We start from the raw sequence: 13,795 nt of genomic DNA on the forward strand, positions 1-13,795 counted from the left end.
ATAAAGGCTATGCTGCTACGGTGTGGGATGTCATCTATAATAATGACATAAAGGCTATGCTGCTACGGTGTGGGATACCATCTATAATAATGACATAAAGGCTATGCTGCTACGGTGTGGGATGTCATCTATAATAATGACATAAAGGCTATGCTGCTACGGTGTGGGATGTCATCTATAATAATGACATAAAGGCTATGCTGCTACGGTGTGTCATCTATAATAATGACATAAAGGCTGTGCTGCTACGGTGTGGGACATCATCTATAATAATGACATAAAGGCTATGCTGCTACGGTGTGGGATGTCATCTATAATAATGACATAAAGGCTATGCTGCTACGGTGTGGGATGTCATCTATAATAATGTGGCTGTTCTAAATTCTGTGTTGCTCAAAGATTTGAGTAATGAACATATTTTTGAGACAATTGGCTGGAAGGCGTCAATGCTTCAGGAAGCTTTGTTTCCCCATCATGGAATCTATCTATTTTGGATGCTGTGATTTTCCCTGCCATCATTCTGTATGTCTCTGCTCTTCTGATCTGCAGTCATGTTTTAGTTGGGTTTTGTTAGTTGAGTTCTAACTGGTCTCCATTAGTTGGACTCCAGCTCACTGACCATAGTGTCATGAACCGGCTCGAAGACCGTAACAAAAAGTGAGACAACATGGAGATAAAAAATAACAAAATATATTTATTAACTGAAGTAAAGTAAATACAATGAACAATGGTGTGTGTTTAGTCAGTAGTGTAAGTGAGTGGTCGCGTGTATACATGTGATAATGAGGGGTGTTGAAAGGTGCCAACGCAGACACCCAAAATCTGTCTGTGTCTGCATGGAGAGAGTCTCCTCAATGAACGGGGAAGAGGTGCATTTATCCTGGGACACACCCAGCCCAGGTGTGTCCCATTTCACTGACGACCCTCCCGGCCTCCTGGGGATGTAGTTAGGTTTGTATGTAGTCTGGTGATATACCAGGGACTGGGGATGTAGTTAGGTTTGTATACAGTCTGATGATATACCAGGGACTGGGGATGCCGTTAGGTTTGTATGTAGTCTGGTGATATACCAGGGACTGGGGATGCAGTTAGGTTTGTATGCAGTCTGATGATATACCAGGGACTGGGGATGTAGTTAGGTTTGTATACAGTCTGATGATATACCAGGGACTGGGGATGTAGTTAGGTTTGTATACAGTCTGATGATATACCAGGGACTGGGGATGCCGTTAGGTTTGTATGCAGTCTGGTGATATACCAGGGACTGGGGATGCAGTTAGGTTTGTACAGTCTGGTGATATACCAGGGACTGGGGATGTAGTTAGGTTTGTATGCAGTCTGATGATATACCAGGGACTGGGGATGTAGTTAGGTTTGTATGCAGTCTGATGATATACCAGGGACTGGGGATGTAGTTAGGTTTGTATACAGTCTGATGATATACCAGGGACTGGGGATGTAGTTAGGTTTGTACAGTCTGGTGATATACCAGGGACTGGGGATGTAGTTAGGTTTGTAGTCTGATGATATACCAGGGACTGGGGATGTAGTTAGGTTTGTACAGTCTGATGATATACCTGTGCCTGGGGATGCAGTTAGGTTTGTTTTCCTCTAGCTATTCTCCAGTTTGCTCCCAGCAGCGTTCATAGAACATAGATCCCTGTTCAACTAGGCTGCAGAGTTCCTAGTTTGACAGATAATTCAACCAGTGTGTGACCAGTGGGTTTCTTTAAATGAATGAATATGAAACTGCCTTGAATGCAGATGTGAAGGACAGTATGTTTTAAATTCTCACTCAAAATATGCACTGCTCTATTTGAACGTCTCAATATACATTTATTATTTAATGAAAGGAATAAAAATATGTCTTTTGTCTGAAAAAAAAAAGTATCATAACTGCGTTTCCCTCCAGTCAGCAGACGGCGATGTGCGTCTTTCAGGCGATGCTGCAGCGTGACGTATAATCTAGTGGACGAAACGGATCAACAACAACGAGTCAGCCACCTTGGTAGCCAACAGCCGAAACATTTAGACTGTTTCTGTGCATATTTGCCTCTGTGTTTTAAATATACTTCTGACGTCTAGTTAATTGCCCCCATTTAAATGTTATAGGTACATTGTTAGTCAACTAGCTGGCTTGATAAGTTAGCCTAGCACTAAACTAGTCGGTCATGCTAACTAGCTAGCTAGCTAACATCCCCGAACATGAGCTCCCTAAACTACTCCCCTCCTGTTAAAGAAGAGGAGGTCTGCTGGACGGAGAAAGAAACTCTGGGGCTGAACATTGTCGTGAAAGAGGAGAAGGAAGAGGAGGATGTTACAGTAAAACAAAAAGTAGAGGGTGAGGCTGTTACAGTGAAAGAAGAAGAGAAAGACGTTACAGTTAAAGAAGAGGAAGACACGTTCAGAGTGAAAGAGGAGGAAGATGTTACAGTAAAAGAAGAGGAGGAAGAGAAAGAGGAGGATGCAGTTTTTGGAGTGAAGGAGGAGAAACAGGGAGAGATAACGGTCATATTGACAGAGGAGTCTGGAGATCTGATTACCATCAGTAAGTACTGTCTTAAAAACGGGCTCTAACTGTCCAAAGGTTTTGAACGAATGTGTTGTTTTAAAGCAGCATATTGAAATTCTATACTTGAAAATGTTGTTCTGTACTCTAGGAGTTTATGTTATAATGTTAAAGCTACATTTTAAAATGGGTGATTAAAGCCCTGAATGCTGATTGGCTGACAGCCGTGGTATATCAGGCTATGTATTTTTACTGTTCTGATTACATTGGTAACCAGTTTATAATAGCAATAAGACGCCTCAGTGATATATGGCCAATATACCACGGCTAAGGGCTGTATCCAGGCACTCTGTGTTGTGTTGTGCATAAGGGTCAGTCTTTACCCATGCTATATTGGCCATATACCACACTTCCTCTGGTCTTATTGCTTAACTGTAACATGTGTATACCATCAGAGTCCCCCCACCACAAAATCACATCTTAATTGTCTCACAGAATGGCAAACAAGTTATAAATGAAACTTTTGACGTGTGTCTATTGTAGGCCTTGCGTAGAGTGTGTATACCCGCAAAACTCAGATTTCTAAATGTTGGAGAAATACATAAAATAACATTTACATTTAAGACATTTAGCAGACGCTCTTATCCAGAGCGACTTACAAATTGGTGCATTCACCTTATAATATCCAGTGGAACAACCACTTTACAATAGTGCATCTAAATCTTTTAAGGGGGGGGGGGGGTTAGAAGGATTACTTTATCCTATCCCAGGTATTCCTTAAAGAGGTGGGGTTTCAGGTGTCTCCGGAAGGTGGTGATTGACTCCGCTGTCCTGGCGTCGTGAGGGAGCTTGTTCCACCATTGGGGTGCCAGTGCAGCTAACAGTTTTGACTGGGCTGAGCGGGAACTGTGCTTCCTCAGAGGTAGGGAGGCGAGCAGGCCAGAGGTGGATGAACGCAGTGCCCTTGTTTGGGTGTAGGGCCTGATCAGAGCCTGAAGGTACGGAGGTGCCGTTCCCCTCACAGCTCCGTAGGCAAGCACCATGGTCTTGTAGCGGGTGCGAGCTTCAACTGGAAGCCAGTGGAGAGAGCGGAGGAGCGGGGTGACGTGAGAGAACTTGGGAAGGTTGAACACCAGACGGGCTGCGGCGTTCTGGATGAGTTGTAGGGGTTTAGTGGCACAGGCAGGGAGCCCAGCCAACAGCGAGTTGCAGTAATCCAGGCGGGAGATGACAAGTGCCTGGATTAGGACCTGCGCCGCTTCCTGTGTGAGGCAGGGTCGTACTCTGCGAATGTTGTAGAGCATGAACCTACAGGATCGGGTCACCGCCTTGATGTTAGTGGAGAACGACAGGGTGTTGTCCAGGGTCACGCCGAGGCTCTTAGCACTCTGGGAGGAGGACACAAGGGAGTTGTCAACCGTGATGGCGAGATCATGGAACGGGCAGTCCTTCCCCGGGAGGAAGAGCAGCTCCGTCTTGCCGGAGATGCCCAGCTCGGAGAGGGTGGAGAGGAGGATCTGATGGTTCACAGTATCAAAGGCAGCAGATAGGTCTAGAAGGATGAGAGCAGAGGAGAGAGAGTTAGCTTTAGCAGTGCGGAGAGCCTCCGTGACACAGAGAAGAGCAGTCTCAGTTGAATGCCCAGTCTTGAAACCTGACTGATTAGGATCAAGAAGGTCATTCTGAGAGAGATAGCAAGAGAGCTGGCCAAGGACGGCACGTTCAAGAGTTTTGGAGAGAAAAGAAAGAAGGGATACTGGTCTGTAGTTGTTGACATCGGAGGGATCGAGTGTAGGTTTTTTCAGAAGCATTATTGACATGAAAAGGACATGTGTTATGGGGAGACTGAACATGTTAGCAAAAGGACAAGCATTTTGGGGAGACTGAACATATTAGCAAAAGGACAAGCGTTTTGGGGAGACTGAACATATTAGCAAAAGGACAAGAGTTTTGGGGAGACTGAACATATTAGCAAAAGGACAAGCGTTTTGGGGAGACTGAACATATTAGCAAAAGGACAAGCGTTTTGGGGAGACTGAACATATTAGCAAAAGGACAAGTGTTTTGGGGAGACTGAACATATTAGCAAAAGGACAAGTGTTTTGGGGAGACTGAACATATTAGCAAAAGGACAAGCGTTTTGGGGAGACTGAACATATTAGCAAAAGGACAAGCGTTTTGGGGAGACTGAACATATTAGCAAAAGGACAAGCGTTTTGGGGAGACTGAACATATTAGCAAAAGGACAAGCGTTTTGGGGAGACTGAACATAGTAGCAAAAGGAAAGGCTAAACTAAAGAATTATCATTTAGAAAATATGGTAATTATTACTTTAGAGATGAAGTGGGACACCAACAAAACGTTATTAACAATGGATCAAATGCAGCCTATAACATTGACTGGAATAGTAATATATATTATTATAGAGCTCTGATCAGCCTATAAACATGACATTATCTATTATTATAGAGCTCTGATCAGCCTATAAACATGACATTATCTATTATTGTAGAGCTCTGATCAGCCTATAAACATGACATTATCTATTATTATAGAGCTCTGATCAGCCTATAAACATGACATTATCTATTATTATAGAGCTCTGATCAGCCTATAACATGACATTATCTATTATTCTAGAGCTCTGCTCAGCCTATAAACATGACATTATCTATTATTATAGAGCTCTGCTCAGCCTATAAACATGACATTATCTATTATTATTGAGCTCTGCTCAGCCTATAAACATTATCTATTATTATAGAGCTCTGCTCAGCCTATAAACATGACATTATCTATTATTATAGAGCTCTGTTCAGCCTGTAAACATGACATTATCTATTATTATAGATCTTTGATCAGCCTATAAACATGACATTATCTATTATTATAGAGCTCTGCTCAGCCTGTAAACATGACATTATCTATCATTATAGAGCTCTGCTCAGCCTATAAACATGACATTATCTATTATTATGGCGCTCTGATCAGCCTATAAACATGACATTATCTATTATTATAGAGCTCTGCTCAGCCTATAAACATGACATTATCTATCATTATAGAGCTCTGCTCAGCCTATAAACATGACATTATCTATTATTATGGAGCTCTGATCAGCCTATAAACATGACATTATCTATTATTATAGAGCTCTGCTCAGCCTGTAAACATGACATTATCTATCATTATGACATCATGACATTCCCTGAGAGATTAGATTTGGAGCTCTTCATCATTTGTTTTTAAATCTCACCGTCACCAAGTTTATTTTTAATGATGTAATGTTGTAAAAACTGACCTCAGGGTATTGAGGGATCTAGTCTAGATTAAACCTCATAGGAAAACAATTTTATTGAATGGAGGTTTCATTCAGGACTCTCTGTTTAACTAAATAATCTGTCTTTTGCAGGAGAGAGACCAGACTCTGACAGCAGGAAGAGTTCCTCAGAGGAAACAGACCCAGAGACGCCTAACCAACACCACTGCTCCCACTGTGGAAAGAGTTTTAGGTGGTTAGGGAGCCTGAAAATGCATGAGAGAACACATACAGGAGAAAAGCCCTACCACTGTTCCCACTGTGGAAAGGATTTTACTCAGTTAGGAGCCCTGGTTGGGCATGAGAGAACACACACGGGAGAGAAGCCTTATCACTGTTCCCACTGTGGAAAGAGTTTTAGGTGGTTATGGGTCCTGAAAAAGCATGAGAGAATACATACTGGAGAGAAGCCTTATCACTGTTCTCACTGTGGAAACAGTTTTAGGTGGTTAGTGAGCCTGAAAACGCATGAGAGAATACACACAGGAGAAAAGCCTTTCCAATGTTCCCAGTGTGAAAAGAGTTTTAGGTGGTCGGGGAGTCTGAAAAAGCATGCGAGAAAACACACAGGAGAAAAGCCTTTCCAACATACTAATACACAGGAGGAGAAGACATACCACTGTTCTCATTGTGAAAAGACATTTTCCCAGTCAGAGGACCTGAAATCACACGAGAGAATAGAGAGGCTGTGTTCTGACTTGTGTTTCTGACTGAGAATTTGTCCACGGCCAGGATTCATATGGCCAGGGTGTCCGCTATGGACACCTGGAAAAAATCAGCAGTGGACATTTCTGAACGTTTATCCAACAGACCTGTACATCCATGAATGGATCTCTATAATGTGTAACTATTTCTGATGTATGTGTTGTGATGTATTGTTTAATAGATGTACTATGTTAGGTATATTTATCTGTGGTTTAATTTCAACAGATTTTACTGATGCTATTAGATTGCTGTGTGGGGGGAGTTTTATATATACAGTGCCTTCAGAAAGTATTCACACCCCTTGACTTGTCCCACATTTCGTTGTGTTACAGCCTAAATTTAAAAATTATTTTTATTTATTTTTATTTCACCTTTATTTAACCAGGTAGGCTAGTTGATAACAAGTTCTCATTTGCAACTGCGACCTGGCCAAGATAAAGCAAAGCAGTTCGACACATACAACAACACAGAGTTACACATGGAATAAACAAACACAATCAATTATACAGTAGAAAAATCTATATACAGCATGTGTAAATGAGGTAGGATAAGAGAGGTTAGGCAATAAATAGGCCATGGTGGCGAAGTAATTACAATATAGCAATTAAACATTGGAATGGTAGGATGTGCAGAAGATGAATGTGCAAGTAGAGATACTGGGGTTAAAAGGATTCAATACCCCATAATGTCAAAGTGGAATTATGTTTTTGGAAATGTTTACACATTTAATTAAAAGCCTAAATAAGTTCAGGAGTAAAGATTTTGCTTAACAAGTCACATAAGTTGCATGGACTCACTGTGTGCAATAATAGTGTTTAACATGATATTTGAATGAATACCTCATCTCTGTTCCCCACACATACAATTATCTGTATTGTCTCTCAGTTGAGCAGTGAATTTCAAACACAGATTCAACCACAAAGACCAGGGAGGTTTTCCAACGCCTCGCAAAGAAGGGCATGTATTGGTGGATGGGTAAAAAAAAGCAGACATTGAATATCCCTTTGAGCATGGTGAAGTTATTAATTACACTTTAGATGGTGTATCAATATACCCAGTCACTAACTCAGTTGCTGGAGAGGAAGGAAACCTCTCAGAGATTTCACCATGAGGCTAATGGTGACTTTAAAATAGTTAGTGTTTAATGGTTGTGATATGAGAAAACTGCGGATGGATCAACAACATTGTAGTTACTCCACAATACTAACCTAAATGACAGAGTGAAAAGAAGGAAGCATTCCCAGTCAGAGGACCTGAAATCACATGAGAGAATAGAGAGACTGTTGGCACTAAAGTAATACTACAAAAGAATGTGGCAAAGAAATTAACTTTATGTCCTGAATACAAAGCGTTATGTTTGGGGAGGGTTTGGCTGGCCGGGACGTCCTTGTCCCATTGTGCTCTAGCGACTCCTTGTGGTGGTCAGCATGCACGCTGACTTCGGTCGCCAGCTGGACAGTGTTTCCTCCGACACATTGGTGTGGCTGTCTTCCGGGTTAAACGAGCAGTGTTTCAAGATGTGCAGTGCGGCTTGGCAGGGTCGTGTTTCAGAGGACACATGGCTCGACCTTCGCCTCTCCCCGGAGTCCGTAGGGGAGTTGCAATTGGATATCATGAAATTGGTGAGAAAAAGGTGTAAAAGTACAACAAAAAAATATATATATATATATACACTCGTACTGAAATTTGATTTTTCGATGATCTGGCAGATGTGAAAACCATGTAAACACCTGCAAGACTTCGGTTAGAAGTGAATCACCTGCCTGGACATCCTAAGAACCACACAGAGACCTGCATTTTGAAGTGGGTTTAATAATACTTGTGAAAACTGACTTCAGGTGATTGAGGGATCTAGTCGAGATTAAACATCATAGGAAGTTTTATCATGTGGAGGTTTCATTCAGGTCTCTGTTTAATTAATTATATAATCTGTTTGTCTTTGACAGGAGAGAGACCAGACTCTCCTTCTGACAGCAGGAAGAGTTCTTCAGAGGAACCAGACCCTGAGATGTCCAAACCAGCAGGACGACATCACTGCTCCCAGTGTGGAAAGAGTTTTACTCAGTTAGGGAGCCTGAGAACACATAAGAGAATACACACTGGAGAGAAGCCTTACCACTGCTCCTTGTGCGGAAAGAGTTTTAGGTGGTTAGGGAGCGTGGAAAGGCATGAGAGGACACACACAGGAGAAAAGCCTTTCCAATGTTCCCATTGTGGAAAGAGTTGTACACAGTTAGGGAGCATGAGAGAATACACACAGGAGAAAAGCCTTACCAATGTTCCCATTGTGGAAAGCATTTTGCCCAGTTAGGAAACCTGAACCAGCATGAGAGGATACACACAGGAAAAAAGACGCACCACTGCTCCCACTGCGGAAAGAGATTTACCCGGTTAAGGTACCTGAAAGAGCATGAAAGAATACATACAAATACACAAGAGGAGAAGACATACCACTGCTCTCATTGTGGAAAGACATTTTCCCAGTCAGAGGACCTGAAATCACATGAGAGAATAGAGAGGCTGTGTTCTGACTTGTGTTTTTGACTGAGAATTTGTGATTTTGTTTGGACTGTCAGACTTGAGTTCACTTTGTGTAATGTTAGTGCACAATTTTTTTATTGCGATTAATCCATTGTCTGAAAGCGTTGAAAATACACTGAAAACATCCAAAATACATCCTGTATACTGCTAAAATCTACAATGCCATGTAAAAACAAGATGACATTTAGGTTAAATAAAGGGTGCTTTACCAATGTAACATATTTTGACACGTCCACTGTGGGGCTCTGCAGAGTCATAATATCCATAACAACTACAGGTCAAACAGGGAAATGGTTCGCATCGTTTTTCCACCATTCATTTTCCCCATATGGCTGTGTTTTGTTTAGGCTCACCGTGGTGTGACGTTTTGATAACCATGTAAATCTCTCTAGGTCACGGTGACTGAGGACACACAGTGTGTTGTGAATTTATTGTAATGTTTTTAAAATGGTATAACTGCTTTTATTTTAGCTGGACCCCAGGAAGAGTAGCTGCTGCCTTGGCAGGAACTAATGGGGATCCATAATAAACCCCAGGAAGAGTAGCTGCTGCCTTGGCAGGAACTAATGGGGATCCATAATAAACCCCAGGAAGAGTAGCTGCTGCCTTGGCAGGAACTAATGGGGATCCATAATAAACCTCAGGAAGTGTAGAAGCTGCCTATATTTGTCTCTCTTTACTCTCGGATTCTAAAATGCTAATTAGCGTCAAAGTAGACGACATGCAAGACTACAAATCTCTGCAAGCTCCTGCATGTCATCTCTAGTGTGCTGCAGAGATGGTTGTCCTAGAAGGTTCTCCCATCTCCACAGAGGAACTCTGGAGCTCTGTCAGAGTGAACATCGGGTTCTTGTTTACCTCCTGACCAAGGCCCTTCTCCCCCGATTTCTTAGTTTGTCCAGGCGGCCAGCTCTAGGAAGAGTCTTGGTGGTTCCAAACTTCTTCCATTTAAGAATGATGGAGGCCTCTTTGTTCTTGGGGACCTTCAGTGCTGCAGACATTTTTTGGAACCCTTCCCCAGATCTGTGCCTCGACACAATCCTGTCTCAGAGCTCTATGGACAATTCCTTTGGACCTCATGGCTTGGTTTTTTGCTCTGACATGCACTGTCAACTGTGGGACCTTAAAAAGACAGATGTCTGCCTTTCAAACCATGTCCAATCAATTGCATTTACCACAAGTGGACTCCAATCAAGTTGTAGAAACATCTCAAGGATAATCAATGGAATCAGGATGCATATGAGCTCAATTTTGAGTCTCATAGCAAAAGGTCTGAATACCTAAGTAAATATATTTGCAAAAATCTCTAAAAACCTGTTTTCACTTTGTCATTATGGGATATTGTGATGTCATTATGGGGCATTGTGATGTCATTATGGGGTATTGTGATGTCATTATGGGGTATTGTGTGTAGATTGATGAGGGGGGGGGGGAAGTACATTTTAGAATAAGGCTGTAACAAAATGTGGAAAATGTGAAGGGGTCTGAATACTTTACTTTTCTACCGCAGTTTTGTACATGATCAAATCAAAGTTTATACACTGTCATGTGATACGTGATATAGAAATGTCCAATCTTAGGAGAGCACATGGGAGGCACTATACTGTGTGTCTGCAGGTGTCTATCTGGTCAAAACCACTGATACAGGTGCCCCTCCACCCTCTGGTGGGATTGATCATGTCTACAGAGAAACCTAGATTCAAATACTTACATTTGTGTTTATTAGGTATATGTTGTGAAATTGTTAGATATTACTTGTTAGATATTACTGTACTGTCAGAGCTAGAAACACAAGCATTTCGCTACACCGGCAATAATATCTGCTAAACATGTGTATGATAAAATGTGATTTGATTTTTATTTGAAATAAACGTCCTATTTATCAAAGGTGCTTTTGGCTGGGGTCAAAATGACTCCAAAGGATTTGAATTTGTTAAAAGTCCATATTGATACAGAAACACTAAACCATGATTTAGATTTATTAAGAACAAGTTGATTGACAAAGTCATGAAAAATTTAATAGAATTGAATAAACCACATTTTGGCTATGATAAACCACATTTTGGCTATGATAAAAGATATGCCTCTGGGGTCAAAATGAACTATGTCAGAAGTATGGTTCAATGCAAATATGTAGTGGGTGTAAAGTTTGTTTTAAATTCTCACTCATTAAACACGAATCAATCCACACATGCTTCTCTTTGAACGACTTAATATAATATTAAACCTTCCTGAAATAAATGAAAAATAAACGTTTGGTTCCTCAACTGCGTTTCCCACTCCAGTCAGCAGATGGCGATGTGCGTCTTTTAGGTTCAGGCGATGCTGCCAGTGTGACGTATAATCTAGTGGACGGGACGCTCCTTCAACAACAACAGCTAGTCAGACACCTCGGTAGCTTTCTAGCAAACATAGCTACAACATTCACGCTCTTTACACTGTTTTGGTGTATATTAGTCGCTGTGTATTAAACACACTTCTGTCGTATGTACTTGTTGGCCCATTTAATTATATATTTACGTTGTTTGTCAGCTAGCTGGTTTGCTAAGTTAGCTTAGAACTAGGCTAGTCGCTAATGCTAGCTAGCTAACATCTCCGACCATGAGTTCACTAAGCTACTCTCCTCCTGTTAAAGAAGAGGTCTGCTGGACGGAAAAATAAGTTCTCGTCAAAGAGGAGGAGGAAGAGAAGGATGTTACAATACAAAAACAAGTAGAGGGTGAGGCTGTTAGCGTGAAAGAAGAAGAGAAAGACGTAACTGTGAAAGAAGAGAAAGAGGAGTATACAGTTTTTGGAGTGAAAAAGGAGGAAGAAGAGGAGGAAACTGGATATCTGGGCCCGGTTTCCCAAACGCATGTTAAGGCGTCCAATGTTTCTAACGATGAACGGGCCCTGATTAACACTAGTAAGTACTGTCTTAAATACAGAGGCACAAACTCTGCAGTTGTTGATCTGATGTTTGGTGTTAAAGGGGAAATCTGCAATTGCTACATCAATATTTTGACTTTTAAATTATTTATTTATAGCCATTGATTCTTGAAGAATATAACACATGAGCTTAGTTCAACTGTTGTACCCCATCAGATGCCTCATGTTTTAAATGTTTTTTATTTCATCTTTATTTAACCAGGTAGGCCAGTTGAGAACAAGTTCTCATTTACAACTACGACCTGGCCAAGATAAAGCAAAGCAGTGCGACACAAACAACAACACAGAGTTACACATGGAATAAACAAATGTACAGTTAATAACACAATAGAAAAAGTCTATATACAGTGTACAGTGTGTGCAAATGGCCTCATGAGCTTAGTTCAACTGTTGTACCCCATCAGAATCCCAAATAAGCTTTTTTTATGGATGGTCAGTCCTTGAATCCATAGGTCTGTCTATGAATTTGAGAGTAGTTACATTTCTCCAGCCCCATCATCATCTTATAACCAAACTAGTGGTGGAATGACAGCTTTGTTATTGTTTCAACTGCAGATGTGACTTGGCTTTTTGATGTGATGTGGCTTTTTTAAAGGGACAACCTAGGGTTTAAACAACAACAAAATGGCTGCCCATAGACTTGGTTTGGTAAACAGCTGAGGATTGGGGGCTGGAGAAATGTTACCATTCTCAAATTCATAGAAAAAGCTATTGTAGCAACCGTAACCCAAAACCTAGCGACCTCCTCAAGAAGTTCAGACATCTTGGCATAACAGTTATAAGGTGTTGGCTTGACTTTCAGTGGACCCAGGTTTGAGTTCAGCTCAGGGCTACCCCCTGAATTCACTACACTATGAATACAAAGACTGGCCATCCATGATGTTATAATGATAGTTTAACCAGGTTTCTAGGCTATATAGTATATTCTAGAATTCATCCATGATGTCATAATGATAGTTTAACCAGGTTTCTAGGCTATATAGTATATTCTAGAATTCATCCATGATGTCATAATGATAGTTTAACCAGGTTTCTAGGATGTATAGTATATTCTAGAATTCATCCATGATGTCATAATGATAGTTTAACCAGGTTTGTAGGCTATATAGTATATTCTAGAATTACCAGTGTAGATTTTCTGTTGGGGTCAAATTGTTAGATCTGTTGATAAGTCATTATATAATATTCAGCCAAATTTATTAATACCATTTACATTAAAGGCGAAACATACCTAGATTCATTAACATTCATTCTTTGTTTAATTCCATGAATTGGTTTGAAACGTTTGTTTTAAAACCTTCTCAAAGTTGGTGCCTTGACGGTTTTGTAAAAAACGGTTTATCATAAAACACTATTTTAATTTGTTTAAAATTGAACCTTTATTTAACTAGACAAGTCAGTTAAGAACAAATTCTTATTTACAATAATGGCCTACCCCAGCCAAACCCGGACGATGCTGGGCCAATTTGCGACGCCCTATGTGACTCCCAATCACTGCCGGTTGTGATACAGCCTGGAATTGAACCAGGGTGTCTGTAGTGACGCCTCAAGCAGTGAGATGTAGTGCCGTAGACCATTGTGCCACTCGGGAGCCCAACATTGACTAACATTGGCTGGCATGCAATGTGTTCCCCTTCCAGTGAATTATGCTTACTCGTGTTCCCCCGGCGTTAGGGCAACCCCATTCCTATTTTACATTTCTGGAGTTTATTGGACATTTTCCAGTATCTATACTGTTTTCTTAGAAGTAGTAAGCAAAATCAATATAGGGTTAACCATTAGACATATGGAAG

At 41.0% G+C, this 13,795-nt stretch overlaps 2 protein-coding genes and 1 pseudogene across 2 annotated transcripts in view; 2 read left to right on the forward strand and 1 right to left on the reverse strand.

Moving 5' to 3' along the window:
- The window catches only part of LOC123723896 (uncharacterized), a 155,206-nt gene that overhangs the window by 37,977 nt on the left and 103,434 nt on the right, over positions 1 to 13,795 (reverse strand). The gene's annotated exons all lie outside the window — the stretch shown is intronic.
- On the forward strand, positions 1,576 to 7,398 carry LOC106590910 (uncharacterized). The gene is made up of 2 exons (XM_082968346.1): positions 1,576 to 2,548; positions 5,922 to 7,398. Exons 1-2 carry the CDS (start codon positions 2,206 to 2,208, stop codon positions 6,536 to 6,538), a joined length of 960 nt encoding a protein of 319 aa, XP_082824472.1. The 5' UTR covers positions 1,576 to 2,205; the 3' UTR covers positions 6,539 to 7,398.
- On the forward strand, positions 8,309 to 10,406 carry LOC145863705 (uncharacterized; annotated as a pseudogene).

The sequence above is a fragment of the Salmo salar genome, chromosome 02 (genome assembly GCF_965601325.2).
Source record: "Salmo salar chromosome 02, fSalSal1, whole genome shotgun sequence".
Classification (NCBI taxonomy): Eukaryota; Metazoa; Chordata; class Actinopteri; order Salmoniformes; family Salmonidae; genus Salmo; species Salmo salar.